The 21,126-nt window shown below is 34.3% G+C and overlaps 1 protein-coding gene across 15 annotated transcripts in view; it reads right to left on the reverse strand.

The window, feature by feature from the left end:
* The window catches only part of OSBPL8 (oxysterol binding protein like 8), a 273,463-nt gene that overhangs the window by 56,587 nt on the left and 195,750 nt on the right, over positions 1 to 21,126 (reverse strand). For all 15 annotated transcript variants that reach the window (XM_058308448.2, XM_071218964.1, XM_071218962.1 and 12 more), the window contains 2 exons: positions 8,390 to 8,460; positions 1,711 to 1,788 (listed from right to left, as the gene is read on the reverse strand). In XM_058308448.2, the coding sequence (XP_058164431.1) occupies positions 1,711 to 1,788; positions 8,390 to 8,460 (149 nt within the window). The remainder of the gene's footprint in view (positions 1 to 1,710; positions 1,789 to 8,389; positions 8,461 to 21,126) is intronic.

Raw genomic sequence — 21,126 nt, forward strand, 5'->3', positions numbered from 1 at the left:
AAATTAAAAGCCTAAAAGAATGGGCTTTCCCTCTATTTTTTTTAGGTCTATAGATTTATAACACAAAATTCTAAACCTCTTTAGAACTGTAGCATCATAGGATAAAAGAACTATAGCTTTTTGTAGAGCTGGGAGGAATTTTTCCAGAACCAAGGTTAGAATATAGTCTTTCTGATCATCAGTCTAGTTCTCTATATCTTTTAAAATAATTTTTTCTATTTTTAAATACACAATACATGAATACAATATCATGGTTAAAATCTCAAATGACAAAAATAAAGGTGAAAGCTGACTTTGTTATACTCCAGTACATTCCAATCTCTAGAATTGACCACTGTTAACCATCTGGAAAACATCATCATTTCTTAACTTTTCTATACATATGTATACAGGTCCATAACCTACAGATATATATATCTTTTACATATATATTTTTTTAACCCATAAAAATGTTTACCCATTCATTATTTTTTGGAGAGTTTTCCATGTCTGCCTCATTCTTTTCACTGGGGCATAGGATTCCAAATATGTATAAATAATAAGAACTAACAGTTACTGAGTGCATACTGTGTACCAGTCATTGTTCTAGGCGTTTCACATAATATTATCTTATTAATCCTCTAAATAATCTTGTGAAATAGGACTATTACTATTCTAATTTTACAGATTAGTAATTGAGACACTTCCTAGGATCACAAACATGGTGAATGATGGAGGAATAATTCAAACAGAGGCAGAAGACTGGCTCCAAAATCTATGCTCTTAACTACCATGTTATATGCTTCTACAATTTTTCTTAATACATTCTTTTACTGATGGAAATATACTTCACCAGTTTTTTTCATATTAACAAACAATGCTGTAATTGTTTACAATTGGCAGTCTGCTCTTTCTTCATATTAATTGGATATATATAATTAAGAAACCACAACGCCGTGTAATTCATTCAAAATGTTATCATTCTTTTCTTAACTACAACACAAAATATTCTACCTGAAAAGTTCCATATAATGGTAAAGAAACTCCATGAAATAACAACACAATTTCAATAATTCTACAGCCAGAAACCTTTAGAGTTCTGATCTTTGTTAATATGCATATCTGGATTAACAGTAGATTTAATATAGGACAACAAATATAAATGCTTATAGGGCCTAGGCACAGAACACAAACAGGCTATACAGGAACTAGAATTGGAAAGCAAGTGTTCCTTACTCTCCAGGTATCTGTGGCCATTCAGGAAAGTGCGTTGGTGCTTCATATTTCTTAGGAGAAACTAGAGATCTGGATTTTTAATTGTTGGCTCAAATTTTTAAAACATTATGTAAGCCAAATAAAACAGTTCTACCTGTAGGCCAAATTCAGCCCATAACCTAGCAAACTCTAATATCAATGGGCTCCAGAGTTTCCTATCGGGTATTCCACGACATGGTAAGGTATGTCTGACTTGAGTAGAGATGTGCTAGCAGAGGATGCCTGAAGCAGCCTTTGAACCATCACCAAAAGCCTTATCTTTAACCCCAGTGTGCTATACAATATAAATATTATTTATGTGTGTTTGTATGTCTCTCTGGATATATTTTTCTTTCTTTAGGAAAGCAACAGCTTTTTTGACTCCAATGCATAATTATTCTTTTATTCTCTTATCTTAACTTTCAAATCACGTGAAAAGCATTTAGTTACAGTGTAGAAATAATTGTGGAAGCTAACCTTAAGTGATTCTTTTTTTGTGAGCTTGCTTGAAGTTGAACCGTCCTTCTCTGAGCCATTATAAAGTTTAGATTCAGACTATAAACACATGGAAATGAACAGAACAGAAATATTAATACCTTTACTTATCCTACACATGTGGCATACAAAAGTTAAAGCCGTGTTTGTGACATTCTTCCCATTTAATGCTATGGTTTAGGCAAATGTTGGTTTTCAAACTGATTTTCTCTCTCTAGCATTTGTTTACAAAGTAATCCACATTAAACACACACATACCAACAAAAACTAAACCATAAATTAATCTACAATGTGAAGTTAAATAAGATCATTTATAAATATTTGCATTCTCTTTTTCAGAGTTTTGTCAAGAAACACACACAATTATTTGGTTACTCTTAGGATATAAGTAACCAAAGCAATGCAATTTTGTAACAGTTGAAATATTCTAAATGAAATAACCAAACCATGCAAATTATACTAAGTTGCTGAACACATTGCCCTGTTGCTACTCCTTCTCCAAAGTGAAGAATCACACACATTTGCAGAAACTAGTACTGAACCACTCTAATTTTTACAATGTTAAAAACAAAATGAAACAATGTTCCTAGTCTCTACTTCTTCCTACCTATCCATTGTATCTAAATTATTATTAATGTCTTAAATTTATTTTTAAGACTTTTAGCTTATAGCTCGTATTTTTACTTATCTTCATAAGTATTAGAGGTTTGCAATAATTAACAAGCTGTACCTCAGTTTCCCCTGATATGCCTTGGGAAAAAGGTACCCCCCCCCTCACCTTTGTCACTTTCCCACAGGTTAAGGAAAGGAACCCTACAGAGACAGGAGTAAAGGGAGATAGAGATCTTCACCAGCTGCATATGAGAGGGAGATGGAGATCTTTACTACCTCTACCTGTTTATCAGAGGGAGATGGAGACAGAAACCTTCACTATTTACAAGCCCTTTTAAAACCCTACAGATTAAAAGAAACATTTGCTCTTGCAGCATTCCAAGAAGACACAGACTCCCTCAACTCCCTCCCACTACCTCACTCGGACCCTCAACCCCCGTCCCACTAACTATCATTTCCCCACCTAGGAAAGTTCTGTATAAATTCAAGGCCCCCCCTTCCAGGAGTGAGCCCCTCCATTGGGAGTGCTTCCCAATAAATACTTTGCTTATGGTCAATCAGTCTCCATGTCCCAGTAAGAGTTGTATTTTCTCCAATAATAAGAACCTGAGAAATAGGCATAACAGATGATTTTATCTCTATTTTAAAGATTATGAAAGAGAGATTCAGAAAGGCTGATTTTACAAACTAACGAACAATAACATAGAACCCAAGTCTCTAATCCAGTGTTATTTTAAGTATTAATGTATGTAGGACAGCATAAATCTAAAAGCTGTTTCTATAAACTCTTGGAAAAAAAATTGAACATATTCCTTCATGTCCTGTTCGCATTTTCACTTTCTGTTGTTGAACATGGGAAAAGGTACTCATAGTTCTTAGCAGTACCCCAGGAGCCAATCAAGTATAAGTGGCTTGATCCAAATGGTGGCTTTCAAATGCTAAATAGTCAGATCTGCATTAACATCACTAGATATTATCAAGGATAAGAACATCCCTCACTCAATTTTAAGATCCATGAAAGTAAGCACCATGTTTATTTACCAATGATATGGACTGGATCACCTGGGGAAGAGGAAGTAAATAATAAATACTTGATGAATTAATAAAATGAAAATAAAACACATTTGCAATTCATTTCTCTCATCTATCCTAAAAATGCCTCTGCTACTTGGTACAAAATATGGGTTATTATAGTTATGGAAATAACTGGCTGAATTAGAAGGAAATACAAACAATGCTTATGTAGAAGGTGGGGATGAACCTAGCTAAACCTTTGTTGAAGTTATTCCTTTGAAATCTGGACTTGAAACATTGTATTGCTTATTCCCATGACGGTGGCATATATTGTGATAATAAAACAATTTCACAAAATCCCTGAAACCATAAAGTTCTCTGTCTTCTTGCCCTCGGAACCCAAAGAAGGCACAGCTACTGTAGGCGGATAATAAATATTTAAAATTATCAGCAAATTCTATTTCACAAAGCTTAATAGGAAAATATATAATGTAATGTACTCTTTAGATATTATTAAATGAAGACTATTAATAATACTAGTTTAAAAATTAAAGTCCACAGGTATTTACTACTTACTAAGTACTATGTTAAACAGTTTATTGTGAACTACCTCATTCCATACTCTATAGTACCTTCCTTTTACAAATGAGGAAACCAAGACTGACAAGTTAACTTCCCAAAGTTAACACATTCAGTAAGTAGATGAACTGAGATTTGTCCCTCCTTTGTCTAATTTGTGTCTGGCCATCTCACTATACTGAGTTCTCACCTCTTAAATCTACTATTAACAGTATCTCAGTCAGATTCAAATTGAAGGTTTATCTTTATGAACAAAAAGAAATCTTTCCCCCCTACAATTCCAAATGGCAAGATCTGTTTTGGTTATTTCTAAAAGATCCCAATATATAAGAGACCAGCAGATCAGAGGGGTGTCACACGAGCTTGGTAACTTAAGAGCACACAAATCTCATGGAATTCTTGCCATATTGAAAACTCTAGTTCTGGAAAAACGAAAAAATAAATTAGAACACCAAACCAGTGACAAGTTCATAACCTTCTTATACATTACTCCCTAAATTGTGTGAATGAATAGTTTACTTTTCAATACAAAAATATCGCAGGCCACTTTTTGTTGGAAATATTTTATTAAACTAAGTTTCCTCTGCCTTTATAAAACCTTATTGACCAGTATCCTAACGATGACTACAGGGCTTAGTGTATAGGATGTTTACCTCTTTGTTAAATGGTCTTAGAATACTCAGCAAGTTATATTTTTCTTTCTTTCTTTCATTTTTCTTTTCTTTTCTCCTTCTCCCTTCCTTAAAATGAAATGTGTGTCTTTGAAAGCTATATTTTACCACAGATATAAAGAATAATAATAATAATAAGCTGATGTGACTTATCAAATATTTTGATTTGGAGAGGTTTTTGCCTTTTCAATGTCTAGGTAAATAGTTTTTTTCAGGAATGACAGATGATTTAGCAAACTATCAGGCAAACAGACTGATGGTTTGAGAATCAAGTCAAAAGACCTAGGCTCAGAAACTTCTTAGCCCTGTAATAGGATTCCCCTTATTCCATTAGGAACATTATTTATGCTGGTGACTCCTTTCTCTCAGATAGACTATTGTAAGCTCATTTAAAAATACATTGTCTCATTCATAAAATGAAGATGGAAGGATCTGATGAACTGACTTGTCCAATCTACTCATTCATATAATAAAAATACCTAGGAAAGAGTACATAAGAAAAAATAAACTATCTTTATTAAAAAATATTCTGGGAGTGAGCTTGGCATTCCATTGTGCTTACTGGTCTCAATTATACATTTTAAGAAATAACACTTAATCACAAATCCTAAAACCAAAATGACCACATTGATACTTTCTGTATCAGGTTCATAAAAATATAAAGGTCTCAATTACACAGATAAATCATGAAAGGAACAATAAAGTTTTGTTCCCTAAACTTACTTAGGTAAGAACAAAAATCCTTAGAATTCTATGAGAATGAGGTTTACTGACATATGAATGAATTTTAAGACTGTCCTGAAAAACAAGAAAGTGGGTTGTGTTAAACTATTTAGGGACAAACTAGTGACTATGGATCTCTTAGGCTAACGATAAACCTAGAAAAAAATCTAAGTTAAAGTACAATCAATAAATTTCAGCTGTTTGAAAATAAAACAATGATTATAATTTGACCTATACCAAATACTTATGCTAAGAGTCCCATTCATTCACTGTAGTATTCTTTATTTAAAAGAAGTAAGTGAGTTCTTAAATACCTATTTATCAGTCAGGTGCTCTGTCAGGCACTTGGCGCATCAGAATCTGGGAGGCAGATCTTATTCCTTTATACAGATGAAAAAACTGATGCCACATTGAATTCTACCTCTACCACTTATTATTTTACTTTAATTTCCCTAAGTTTCAGTTTATTAACCTAAAACATGGAGCCTACAACAAATTATTCCAGTATTTTCTTTTTTTTTTTAAGATTTATTTTTTATTTATTTCTCTCCCCTTCCCTGCCCCCCCTCCTCCCAGTTGTCTGCTCTCTGTGTCCATTCGCTGTGTGTTCTTCTGTGACCACTTCTATCCTTATCAGTGGCACTGGGAATCTGTGTTTCTTTTTGTTGCGTCATCTTGCTGTGTCAGCTCTCCGTGTATGCAGCGCCATTCTTGGGCAGCCTGCACTTTCTTTTGCACTGGGCAACTCTCCTTACGGGGAGCACTCCTTGCATGTGGGGCTCCCCTACGTGGGGAACACCCCTGCGTGGCACGGCACTCCTTGCACACATCAGCACTGCACATGGGCCAGTTCTGCACCAGTCAAGGAGGCCTGGGGTTTGAACTGGGACCTCCCATGTGGTAGGCGGATGTCCTATCCATTGGGCCAAGTCTACTTCCCTATTCCAGTATTTTCATGACAGTTAAAACAGAACATAGTAGGCTCACAATACATGGAATAATGTCATTGTAATTAGCATTTAAGATGTAAGTAATGCATGAGAGTCAAAATTCAAACTTGGCTGTTTTGACTTCCTAAAGCAGCACTTTCCAGATGGTAGAAATGTTCTATATCTGAGCTGTCTAATGTGCTAGCCACTAACCACATGTGGATACTGAGCACTTGAGATGTGTCTAGTGTGACTGAGGAACTGAATTTCTAATTTCATTTAATTTTAAATTAATTTTAATTCAAAGGGGAACATGTGGTTAGGGACTACTACACTGGGCAGTACAGCTCTAAAGTCTGTTAGTTTTTTATCATTAATGCATACTATCTCATTAAGGTATGTAAAGTTTCTTGTCAAGTTGTCTTCCTGCACTAATCTTTGTTTAAAGGCTATACATAACTTTATGTACATATAGGGATTGTGGTATGTCGGTTTTTGGGTTTAAGTGTTAGGCTTCTGAGCAGGAATACCGTTATGTCATACATTTACCAATTCTGATATTCATTACTTGAAGATAGGTTGTTGGTAGGAATTGATTCAAGTCCCCCATAAAGATATGTTCAAACTCTAATCCCTGGTCCTATGGGTGTGAACTCATTTGTAAAAAGGATTTTGAAGATGTTCTTATTAGTTAAGGTGTAGACTCATTTGTGAATACAATCTTCAAAGATCCTATTTAGATGAGGCCAAATTGAATCAAATGGGCCTTAATCCCTATGACTGAAGTTTTTACAAGCAAAGGAAATTGGACACAGAAGTAGAAGCCAGAAGTCAGAAGAAGCCAAATAATGAGGCAGATCACCACGTGATGGAGGCAGAGTTGCAAGCCAAGGAACCCCAAATTTTACTGGTAAGCCAGCACCAGAGTGCCGCAGACTCCAGAAGAAAGGATGGCCTGGCAAGACCTTGGTTTTGGGCTTCTAGTCTCTAAAACCACGAGACAATAATTCCTGCTGTTGAAGCGAACCCAACATGAAGCCATGTTACTTGTCATGGCAGCTCTGGCAAAATACGACAATTGTTTTTATACTAAAATTTCATTGTACTGCCAGCCATATCACACCTAAGATAAATTATTTCCTCTTTAATTACATATGTATGTAAAATGATCAAAGTGTTTCTCATATATATGTTAATAAATACAAAATACTATTAAACCTCTACCATAAGTACTTTATATGTATGACAGATGGACCTTTATATATAATGAATACTTGGAAAGTTAACTGAATAAAATTTGTATAAAATCATACTTATACTGTGAGCCTCTCGACCATTCCCAAGAACAGGAACAAAACATGCAGGGTTGTAAGAGGAACATTTCTTGCTAAGAATATAAAGAATTTACTAACTTAAAAAATAGATCTTATAGTCAAAGTTTTGATTTCAACAAGCACACAAGCATAAAAGCTTCTCAGTTACTAAAAATGACCAGAAATAGTAGTTAAAAGTCAATCCTTTAATAAATTACAGAAATCCCAGTAAATTATAAATCTACAAGGAAACCAGTGCATCACATACTGTTTCTCAAATTTGAATATACACTCTTCAAGCAAAAATCTTACAGACCTAAGAATATGTACAAGTATCCCAGTTTGAGAAATACCATTTTAGGAAACTGTCTTTTTGAAGCTGATTCAACTGTCAATTGAAACAAAATGTTGATTACTACAAGAGACCTTTGGCCATTAATTGGTAAAATATATATATATATATTTTTTTCATTGTTATCATATGAACACAAAACATTTAATAATATATATTTTTAAACCATGAACTCTGGGAATACCTCTGAATGGGATCTTCAGACTCCAGTTTGAGAGGCACTGATGGAGCAAAAACAACATAACTCTGGAAAGAACACTGGTTACTAACACTCTGTATGTCCAAGTAACCAACAGCATTTAAGTAAGCTAATGTGGAACTTTCCTTTTTTCATACATACTACATGTTTAAATATACCAACACAAAAACATCCAATAAAAATGTGGCAAAATTTAGGCATTAATTCCTCTCATCTTAAATATTAGAGTAATATCATAATCATACATTTGGGAGCAATAACATGCTTACCTTGCTCTTTGACATAGAAAGTGAAGATTCATCTTTATTTTGAGAAACATCTTCCTTCCCTCTTTCAAAACCTTTAAAAGAAATTATCAGATCTCAGTATTATCCCTTTTAAATATTATATAGGCTTTGATGCTAAAAAACAAATTCATATTTCATCTAATTTCAAATATACATTATATTTGATGTACCTCAGTGAAATAAGCCTTGACTATACATGAAGTTTTAATAGTATTACAGCTTAAAGACCCTTAAGAGGTCATTATAGTATAATAATATAATACTTATACTTAGTATAATACTTCTTTATATATATATAAGTATATACTTATAATAGTATAATACTTCTTTAGAATTAATTAAAACCTAGAGAGGCAATGAAGTCTTCTCCTTAACCCACTAAGGTTAAGTAAGCTAAGTGCCTCTTTTCTGTACTCCCAGAGTATTTTGCATGAATTCAGACCCCATGGAGCTTTTATCCCAGTGAGTTGGTTTTTGTTAGTTTCACATGGAGGACCCTACCTAGTAGAAATAACCCTCTTTTTATACCTCTGGCTAAACTGGAAAATAATTCCAGAACTGGTGGTAAATAAGATTGGGGGAATAAATTTGTATTAAAAATTCGACTTAAAAAATCTAGTAATATGTTTATTGTGAGGATTAAATAAGAATGTATATAAAGCACTTAGCATAGTGCTTTCCACATGGTATACATCCAATTAACATTAACTCCTATTGTATCATTATTATTGCCTTTTGCTATATAAAATTTAAAAGGGTAAACCCAAAATGTTTGAGTGCAGAGGGACAAACGCATACAAACAATATAGGCATATATTTCTGCGATCATATAAGACATTAATATAGCATTATGCCAAAAGTAATTAACAAATTGTTACAAGAGTACAATTAGAGATATGTTAAGACTGAGATTTGTGTGACAGACATAAAAGGAGAACACATTTTAATGAGGTTCTTTCTAGTTTTGAGAATAGGTAAAAGAAGCCACTCCTTACCTCTCCCCCCACTAACACAGACACAGCAAAAGAGCATATATGATTTCATTTATGTGAATTGGCAAATCTAATCTATGGTGTTAGAGACTGGAACGTGGTTACCTTTGCTGTTGGAGGTAGAGATGGAAGAGTTATAAGGGAGCCACATAAGAATCTGGACAGTGGTTACACATAACCAAAAATTCATCCAGCTGAACACATAAGATTTATGCACTTAACTATAATTAAGTTATGCCTCAATAAATATAAATAAAATTACCCAGATACTCTTCCCTATTCCCCCAGCTTTTTAGACCTCTACTGTTTTTACATCTTTTCCGACGTAGTCTATATCTCTTTAACTCATTCTGTACCTAGCGATTTCTAATTAATTCATCAACAGTAATGATAATTAACACAAAAATATTAATGAAAACAGTAAAAATAAAGGAACCACTACTGATCTGGGGCCACTTGTGAGTGTAAGGCACTATGTGAGAGTGTTATTTGTTATTTGTATTTTTTCTAATCTTCACAACAATGCCACACACAAAACAAATATCAAACACATTTTAAAGTTGTAGAAACTAGGCATACAGAGATTAAGTAAATTGACTAATGTTAACAAGTACTAGTTTCCGGCTGATTCAAATTTAGATCTAACTTTAAAATTCATGCTCTTGGGAATGGATGTGGCTCAAGAGGTTGACAGTGCCTACTTCCCACACAGGGATTGAGATCAATCCCTAGTCCTAGTACCTCAAAAACAAACAAACAAAACAAAACAAAACAAAAACAAAATGAAACAAAGCAAAACAGAAAAAAAATTTCATGTTCTTTCTACTATGCAATGGTACCTCTCAAAACATAGGCCATCTCTTCTGGGAGGCCTTGCTTTACTTGTCTGGGAAAGCTATACCCTACTCTGAGAAACAGAGTACTTCACACATATTTGTACTATAGTATATATCATAATAATCTCTAGTTATATTCATGTTCACCTTCCATACTTGACTATGAGCTCCTGAAGAGAGGAATCTAAATCCTTATTTGTCCTTTATTTATTGTCCCTTCTACCAGATTTAAAAAAAAATGTGAAATAAGTGTACTTTAAGAAAAATGAAGTTAAATATTTAACTTAATATGATGAAAACTGGTGTAACCACCAACCAATCAAGAAATATGCCAGGATCCCATAAGATCCCTCTTGTGCCATTCTTTGTTTTTTAAAATTTTTTTTCTTGGGCCATTCTTGATTACAATCCATTCATCCTCTCAAAAGTAATTATCTTGACTTTGTAATAATTATTCACTAGCTTGTCACAGCAGGCATTTTATTTATTTTCACAGTTCATTAGAATCTAAATACATGAATATATAACTATTTATCCATTTGACCATTGATAGACACTAGGGTCGTTTCTAGTTTCGCACTGTTATGAACAATGGTACTGTATTAGTCAGCCAAAAGTGGTACTGGTGCAAAGTACCAGGAATCTTTTGGCATTTATTTGGGGTAGAAGGTTACAGTCACAAGACCATAAAGCATAATTTACCTCCCTCACCAAAGTCTGTTGCCACGTGTTGGAGCAAGATGGCTGCCAGTCTCTGCAAGGGTTTAGCCTTCCTCTTCCTCCTAAGGTTCCGTGGTCCTAGCTCCCTCCATTCTCAGCTATAGGCTAGCATAAGGCTTTTTTCTCTCCCCAGGGCTCATCTCTTTCTGGGCTTTTTCAGCTATTCAGGGCTCTAGTCTCTTAGCTATAAACTATCAGGTGAAAGCTTGGCTCTCTCTCCAGGGCTCTAGCACTCAAAACTAAACTCTCTGTGTTCTCCTTCTCCATATATTTACTGCTCTTTGACCTTTATATAGCCCACAATTTGGGGGGGTGGGGCGGAGAGGGGAAGCACAAACTGAGTTGCCCTAATGACATGGTGAAATAAAAACCCTAATTTTGATTTATTAAAGTGAGAGTGACCTCTGAATCTAATGCAGTCTAATATGCCCAGAAGAACAAACCACTTTACAAACACAATCCAATATCTATTTTGGAATTCAAAAATAATATCAAACTGCTACAGGTGCTAATATATTCTAGTTCACTTATGTGTGAGTTTCTCCAAGGTTTAAACCTTGAAGTAGAATTCCTATATTATAGTATATGTATCCTTTCAACTTTAGTAGAACCAGGTTGTTCACCAATTTATTTTTTCACCAACAGTGTGTAAGAGTTCTCCTTGCTTCAAATCCATGGCATCTTTTGTTGTCAAGTTTTTAATAGTTTTGTCAATCTGGTGGCATATAATCGTGTATCGGTGAAGTTTTAGTCTGAATTTCTCTGATTACTAAAGATGTTGATCACTTTCTCATATGTTAACTGGCCATTTTGATTTCTTCTTTGGAAAGAACTTCTTCAGATTCCCCTTCTCGCACCCCCCCCTCCCCCCGGCCTTTTCTGGTTATCCTTTTCTTATTGATTTATATAAGAATTCTTGTTGTAGACCACATGAGAATTGGATTTGCTACAATTTATGGATTATCTTTTTTAACCTCTGTATAGTTTCTTTTCATATACAGCTCTTAATTTTAATGTAGTCAAATTTAATAGTCCCTTTCTTTAGTGGCTGGTGCTTTTTGGTATTAAGAAATTCTTTCCTAAATCTTTGCTCATAAAAGTATTTTCCTTTAATACAGTTATGCCTTTCATATTTAGGTCTCTAATCCATCAGAAACTGACTTTTGAGTATGACAATGTGATAAAGGGGCACAATTTCACTGTTTGTCCATGTAGCTAACCAAATGACCCTGCACTATTTATTTAAAAAGACGATTTTTCTTCACTTGCTTGGAGTGACAATTCTTCAATATGTGTTCATTATGTGTTGGTTTATTTCTGGACTCTCTATTCTCTTCCATTCATCTAGAATATTAGTACAATGTTGACTAGGAGTGGTAATTGTTCACATTCTCATCTTGTTCCTAATCCCAAAGAAAAACTATCAACAACATTTCACCATTAAGTAAGATGTTTGATGTAGGTTTTCTGTGAATAACTTATATTCATATATTTACAAGGATTTAGATATAGATATTACTATATATAGATAGATATTTAAGGAAGTTCACTATACTTCTAGTTCCTAAGAGTTTTTCAAGAACAAAATTTGAATTTCATCAAAAACTTTTTCCACATCTATTGAGATAACCATATGATTTTTTTCTCCCTTTAATTTGTTATCAACTAGTGAATCACATTAATTACATTTTCCATGTTAAACCAATTTTGCATCTTTAGGCTTACACCCAACATAGTAATGACGTAGTATTCCCTATATAAAAGATATTGTTGGGAAACGTAGATGTGCAATGGACACAACCAATCCAAGGTCCACAGAGAAAATGTGGCATTGGTGTGGGAAAAGTGGCCATGGTGGCTGCTGGGTGCAGGGAATGGGAGGAAGAGATGAGATGCGGAGGTGTTTTCGGGACTTCGAGTTGTCCTGGGTGGTGCTTCAGGGACAATTACCGAACATTGTAGATCCTCCCAGGGCCCACTGGATGGAACGTGGGAGAGTATGGGCTATGATGTGGACCACTGACCATGAGGTGCAGAGATTCCCAGAGATATACTTACCAAATGCAATGGATGTGTCATGATGATGGAAGAGAGTGTTGCTGTGGGGGGAGTGGTGGGGTGGGGGCGGTGGGGTTGAATGGGACCTCATATTTTTTGAATGTAATATTTTTTAAAAAATGAATTAAAAAATTAAAAAAAAAAAAAGGTATTGTTGGGAAACAGATGTTACTCAACCAACTGGGCCCCCATCTACCATATAGGAGGTCCAGGGTTTGATGCCCTCCTGATGAGGGCAAGCTGGCCCATGTGGCGAGCCGGCCCATGCAGGCATGTGGCCCTGTGCAGGAGTGCTGCCCTGCATGGGAATACCGCCCCATGTGGGAAAGCCACCCCACCAGCAGTGCCAGCCGATGCAGAGAGTTGGCACAACAAGATGATGCAACAAGAGACACAGAGGAGAGAAAATAAGAAGACGTAACAGAACAGGGAGCCGAGGTGGTGCAAGAGAGTAATTGCCTCTCTCCCACTCTGGAAGGTCCCAGGATTGGTTCCTGGAGCTGCCTAATGAGAGAATACAAGCAGACACAGAACACATAGTGAATGGACACAGAGGGCAGACACGGGGGAAATGGGGGAGAAAGAAATAAATCTTTTTTTAAAAAAAAAGATATTGCTAATGCAAATTAGCGATTTTGCATTTATACTCAGGAACATAGCAATTTTATACATATAGAAAAACTTAGGACATTCTGAATTTATATCATAGTTATACTAATACTAGTGTTTGTTTTGTTTTGTTTTTCCCCTACTCTCTAGAAGTGGTTGTACAATACTAGAATTATTTCAGTAATGAATGTTTGATGGAACTCCCTGAAGACAAATAGCTACCTGGGCCTGTAGCTTCCTGATTTAGTTTCTTAATGGTTATTAGAACTATTAAGGTGTTTCATTTCTTTTTTAAAAAATTTTAGTAAACTATATTTACTCGAAATTTTCCCATTTGACATCAAAGCCAAATCTGTTCCAATTGGCCAATAAGTAGCTAAGCCAGGATCTGAAAGCAGGCAGTCTAGCTCCATTTTCACTCTAACACATTCAGATTGATATCTACACTTTCTGTGGCTACAGAACTAATACTAATAGCATATATTTAGAATGATAAATATATATATATATTTAAAGATTTATTTATTTCTCTTCCATTCCCTCCCACCCCGGTTGTCTGTTCTCTGTGTCTATTTGCTGCGTCGTCTTCTTTTGTCCGCTTCTGTTGTTGTCAGCGGCACGGGAATCTTTGTTTCTTTTTGTTGCATCATCTTGCTGTGTCAGCTCTCCGAATGAGCGGCATCATTCCTGGGCAGGCTGCACTTTCTTTCGCGCTGGGCGGCTTTCCTTACGGGGCGCACTCCTTGCACGTGGGGCTCCCCTACGCGGGGGACACCTCTGCGTGGCATGGCACTCCTTGCACGCATCAGCACTGCGCATGGGCCAGCTGCACACGGGTCAAAGAGGCCCGGGGTTCGAACCGCGGACCTCCCATGTGGTAGACGGATGCCCTAACCACTGGGCCAAGTCCGCCATCAGAATGATAAATATTTAGATTGATAGATGGCAAACCTCAGAATCATCTAAAAGATAAGGATTTCTTCATCTACTTAAATATTTATAGCATATCTACTATTTGTCAACTATTAGACTACACGTGTAAAGATAAAAACATGAAAAGACACTGTTCCCTATCCTAAAACAGGCTACTGCCTAGTGAGAAGCCAGATATACAACCAAAAATCACAATAAAGTAAAACAATTCTTAAAATCTAGGCAACTGAGTAGTTAAAAGAGCAAGCTATAGAGTCAGACTGAGTTTAAACATTGGCATTATTGTTTACTAGTAGTATGACCACGGACAAGCTACTTAACTTGTTCAGTTTCTCCATATGGGAATCTAGTATTAGAGTGATATAGTATTGATTGATGTTTGAAACAAGAGAGAGCTGAAGTATTCACTTTATAAGGAAAGAAAACATACTAATGCTTTATAGAAATGTTTTTAATCATCAAAACAAATAAAAAAGAATTTCCTAGTTACAGCTCAGCTAACCAAAAAACCAACCAACCAACCAACCAAATAAAACTGATAACATTTAACTCTGTTCAAATAAAGTATTATTCTCTTGGTACTTAGCTAATAAACAAAACTAAACAAAGACTTGCCAGATCTTTTTGTTACAATCTTTTCATTCAGGGAGTAGCCAAAGATTCAAAATAATTCCAGTGAATGGAGATGTACATTGTACTTTTTAACTTTTCCCATACGAAATTATATAACCATGGTCAAATCCTTTAACTTTCAGGGGCCTCAGTTTTCTCACTTACAAATAAACTTTATACTAGATAATCTCTTCCTTAAGTATAAATAGGGGTTTACTTACTCTTGCTAATGCAATGGAATATTATTTCTGAATAAATTGGCACTCTGCCCTTAACATCTAATTTGTTAACAGAATACAAGCATTATTATTATCGATAAGGTGTATCTTTTTATATACTCAGAAATAAAACTGGTTCGTTACCATTTAGATCCAATAATACAAATTTTATGTTGATTCAGTCTTTTTAAGATGAGATCTTATATAACCATATCTACAAATGCATATTCAATAGATATTCACAAAATACGTAAGGAATTGCTACATTAATATTAACAATACTGAACATAGCCAAGTACCAGGAAATTTTACAGAAAAAATTTTTTGAAAAGTTAAACTGAAAAAAATCTATGCACCAAAGTTCATATAGTTTGTCTATAGGTTTTTTGGTCAAAATTTACTTCTATTTTTAAGTGTTGCTCTAGAGATTGGTACACTGAGCGTATTTAGAAGTTATAGCTGAGAGAAATGAAGAGACAGATAAGCAGACATGAACTAAAAGCAAAAACAAAAAAAACCAAAAAACCCACCTCATAGTTTATCACCAAGAAAAGGCAGAAGTGACACAGATTTTTCTAAAGAAAACTAAAATGGAAACAGGTTCCATTCAAAGTGGTAAGACAAAGTTATCTTTAAAAGTTACTAACATAGAACCTCTCTTCTCCAATGATATCAGATAAAAGCAACTGCATCTTTAAAAAATATTTTTCAGTCCAACCATGAAATGTCCTAGAAGAAAACATATTTATATTTACCTTTTAACTTTAAAAAATACATAATAAAAAATGCTTCTTTGAAGTACTAATTCCATTCTTACTTCTTAGCCAATAAAACTTACTTTAGAGATTTTTTTTTTTTCATTTCTGGTTATCATACAATCACTGGCTGTATTAAGGGAATCTGTAATCATTCCTATGAATATGATTTTCTCTATTTAAAAAATTAGAAAACAAAGCAAATCATTTGCTTTTCCATTAAAACAAATCCAACCAGGATGACTTTCAATATATTTTTTAACAAGATATACTGATAATTTTGCCTTTAATCTAATTAAGTAAATACCAAACTTTTTAAAAGTGAAGCTTTCTATTGTTTACTCAGGTGACATGATAAATTTATTATTAAATAGACCATTGGCATGAAGGTCAGTAAATAGCAAGTGTTATCAAGTTTGTTATTGTAAAAGTGACTTCTGAGCAAAAACATTTACTAAAATTTATACCATTTGAAAGTAAAAGAAACATGATAGTAAGCATGCTACAGTAAGAAGACTAAATATGGATTAATGTTGCTTAAATCTTGTGCTGGGGAATATGTGTAGTACAGTGGTTGAGTGCCTGCTTCCCTTACAAGGTCCCAGGTTCAATCCCTGGTACCTCCTAAAAAATGATAGATAGATAGATAGATAGATAGATAGATAGATAGATAGATAGATAGATAGATAGATAGATAGAAAGAAAGATAGATGGATAGATAAATCTTATGCTACTTATGCAGACTTCGGGATTATAGTTTTCAATTCTGGAGAACAACCCTAGAAAAGAAAATTAAATTAGTGAATTTAGAAAATTTATTAAATTGCCCCTGTGAACACTTTCTATATGCTTCACTACCTCAAAAGAACATCTATTAGCATGAATTTTCACAAAAAGCCATGAAAAAAGGTTAGTATGAAAACAAGATATACAAAAATGTAATTCAAATTTAACAAAGTATAAATGTGAGAAAGAGATTTAAACCATTAAAACAAGTATCAGTTTTAGACAAAATTTCCTTGTCATGAGTTTTAAAGAATACTTTTTTTATTTTAATAGAAAAAAAAATCTTAAAAGAGCAGATATAATTATGTTAGCAATTTAAAATTTTGAAAGGAAAACAAATGATTGTTTATATATAAATACATATATCCAAAAATTTCCTACAATGCATCTTTTTCAAACAATAAAAGATCAGTTATATCTCATTGATCAATATTTAATGTCTAAATCATAGCTGTTGAATGCATAATTTTGTTTAATATTACCTTAAATATCATAACATTTTCCTAGTAAAGATTGTCTACAAACACATCTAACAAGAAAAAGGTAAGATATCTCAAAAATCATACTTAGAAAACTTCACATTAGTCAGAACTTGACATATTAAAGCTTATACTAAATATCAATTTTAATAGTTACTATTCTCCAGAAAACAGCTAAATAAATATCACTATTAAATAACTAGGTTTCATTTGCAAAAACCTCAGAGCAATCTGCTTATTTATACAATTTTGTTTTTGTCTCAAACCCGAGAGAAGCTTTCATTTTATCCAAGGCTCAGAATATTTATTTTTCTAATTAAAGCAGAAAATCATGCTATAAGCACTAAAGAATCCTACTTTACTGAATCATTGGTTGTCAAGTTTTAGCTTAATACATGATAAGAGAAAAACAGGAAAAGTCAAGCCACATAGCAGCAGTTACTGAAATTTAACCTTCCACTACAGAATTGTTTTGTTAAAGGAAAGCAGTTTTAAGATGTTAAAATGCCTGGCTTATTTTAATGACAAGGAATAAGACAAAAATGCAAGATTAAACAAACAAACCTGGCAACGAAGGAGAAAGTTCATTATATCCTCCAAATGAAGCATTCCGGACAAGCTTTCGGCCATCACTTCGTGGAGGAAATAAAGTAGGCGAAACCCCAGTACATGAAGAAAATCTACGTTGTGAACCCTCTTCTTTCATGGCTCAGAAGGTCTATTTAATGTATTAATATATACTCACTCGGAAGACAAATTAGACCAATATGGCAATAACAGGCTTTTCTCTCACATCCAAATGTAGTAAAACCCACCAGCACAAACAAAGGACACACACATTTAACAGCAAAGGAGAAGGACCAGAGACTGTCAAATTAGCAATAAAAAGATAGAGAAAGCAACAGACAAAAAAGGCACTAAGCCATGCTGCTGCTTTCTTTTTAATGCATTGATAAACCAGAAGACTATTCCACTAATGTTCTGCCCTTCTATCAAACCCGTAATGTCCTGCACTGAATTGCTGCTTTAGGAAAACAAAGCAAGATCAATACTTGGGAGATTCAGTATGGAGTAATAAAATGTTTCTCTTCTTTTCTCAAAAAATGCAAGGCTTTTTATCACATCCATTATTTTTCTATAGTATCCTCCATACTTCCCACCTCTCCTGAGTGTTTCCTTTTGAGCTTTTGCTTAATTCAAAAATGATATAAACATAATACTGTTTATCTTCCCTGAAGCTTCTAGATTTATATCTAATCTGCTAGCCTCAGCCATAATTAAGAATTCATAAGGAAAGATATTCTTTCAATACAAGTCTGATGGGTTGAAACAGCAAGAAGAGAATAAATACTTAAGTTTTATTTCTAGCAGGATATATGAGTCATTCAGACTGTTAGTGCAAACCAATCGACAAAGATAAAATGACACCATAATAATGCTATAGGTGCCAACACATGTCCCCTTGAAGCAGATAAGAGCTGTTACAGTTCCCCTGCATTATATTTAAATTCTTCAAAATGTATAATCTACCAGAGTATTTTTCCATTTAAAGCTCCTCCATTAAAAAAAATAGAAGAAAAAATAAAATAAAGGGAAAAAAAAGCAATTTTATTTGTACAATGACAAATGAAACATGTTCCTTTACTACAGGTAAAACTAAGTGACTAGTAGACTCCTTCATCATTAAATCTAACAGGAAAGTAACTAAAAATGTACCTATAGCCAAAATAATAAATCATGCCATTTCTTTACACTTAATCTTTAAAATTCTAGAAAATTCTCACTGAATTATATTTGAGTGGTTTTTATTTGCTAAAATAAATTTTAGTTTAATTTTTGAAATTGGTAATATAGTCACATGGCTCAAAATTTAAAAGCTAAAAGGGATATAAAATGAAAAGCTTTCTTCCCACAACTATTGCAGGTTAAATATATATATATATTTTATTGTAAGCTTACAAAACAATCATGCATAATGTGCAGAATTCCCATATAACACCCCTTCACCAATATCTTACACACTGTTGTGGAACATTTGCTACAGATTATAAATGAACATCATCAGACAATCACCACTAACTATGGTCCATAGCTTAAATGTGGTATATTTTTTCCAAATACCTCCTATTATTAACACCATGTATAAGTATTGTACATTTGTTATAGTTCATGACAGAACACTCTCATTTTTGTACTATTAATCACAGTCCATCTTCCACTGCATGGTTCACTGTACTATACAATCCCACGCCTTCTACTATCTATCCAAAGCATACACTCAGTTGCTTGCAGTTTCAACAGAGTTGTGTAGGCATTACCTCTATAATATTTTGAACCTTTTCCTTAGTCTAGAAGGAAAAATCCAATACTCCCCTATTACTGACTTTTAGCCTTGATATACTACCGTCTAAGACCCTGATGCAACATTATAGTATTACTGTTAACTATAGGCCCTAAGTTACATTAATTGTGTTTTCCCCATGCACCATTGTATTCTTACCACCCTGTAATAGTGAACATCTTGTTCTAATTCACAGAAGAATATTCTTATACTTGTACTATTAACCAAAATCCTTATCCACCTCTGGGGTCACTATGTTATTCAAATCCCAGTTCTACCCTTGTTGGACGAAACTGAGCAATTTATTTAATTCCTCTAGGTGTCTGTTTTCTCATCTATAAAATGTTAATAATAGTACATGTGTTATGGGATTGCTATAAGGATCAAATTAGATAATGTATGTAAAATAAAGGTCCCAGGTTAAAGTGGAAGAATCAAAATAATGACCTAATTTACTCTATCCTAAAACTCGACTAAAATTATAGGAAAAGGACTTTTTTTCCTTTAAAAGACTGTGGTGGCCTGAAGCTGTACATACCCAAGAAAAATATTAGAAGAGACACAGAGGTATACACAGGGGAGAAGGCCATGTGAAGATGAAGGCAGAGATTGGAATGATGCATCTACAATGCTAAGGATTTCCAGAAACACCAGAAGTTAGAAGAGGCAAGAAAGGATTCTCCCTCACAGGTTTCAATTTTCTAGTCTCCCAAACTGTGAGCAAATAGATTTCTGTTGTTTTAAGCAACATAGGTTGTGATAATGTGTTATGGCAGCCATAGAAAACTAATAAAGGTTTTGCTACCAGGAAGTGGGTGCTGTTGCAACAAATAACAAAAAAATGCAGATGTGGCTTTGGAGTTGGGTAATGAACAGAGACTGAAGAATTTTAAGGCACTTGATAGAAAAAGCCCAGGTGCCTTCAACAGACTGTTGGTTGAAGTAAAAAATTTTAAAGGTACTTCCGATGAGGACTTAGAAGGATGAAAAGAACATGTTACTGGACACTGGAAGAAAGGCAATCCTTGTTATAAAATGGTAGAGAACTTGGTTCAATTCTGTTTTAGTGTTGAGTAGCAAGTAGAGCTTGTTAGTGACAAATGTGAATATTTAGCTTAGAAAGTGTTTTAGTTTGCTAAAGGCTGCTGGGAGCAATATACTAGAAATGGGTTGGCTTTTACAGGGGGAATTTATTAGGTTAAAAGCTTGCAGTTCCAAAGTTAAGAAAAATGTCCAAATCAAGGCATCAGGCAAAGCTGTCTTTCCAAAGGTCAGATGCTCGCAATCCTAGACTCCTGCCATGTGGCAAGGCACAATGGCAGCTCCACCAGTCTCTGCCTTCTCCTCTGGACCCATTGTTTTCAGCATTTTGTTCTCATG

Source organism: Dasypus novemcinctus, chromosome 12, assembly GCF_030445035.2.
Source record: "Dasypus novemcinctus isolate mDasNov1 chromosome 12, mDasNov1.1.hap2, whole genome shotgun sequence".
NCBI classification, from domain to species: domain Eukaryota; kingdom Metazoa; phylum Chordata; class Mammalia; order Cingulata; family Dasypodidae; genus Dasypus; species Dasypus novemcinctus.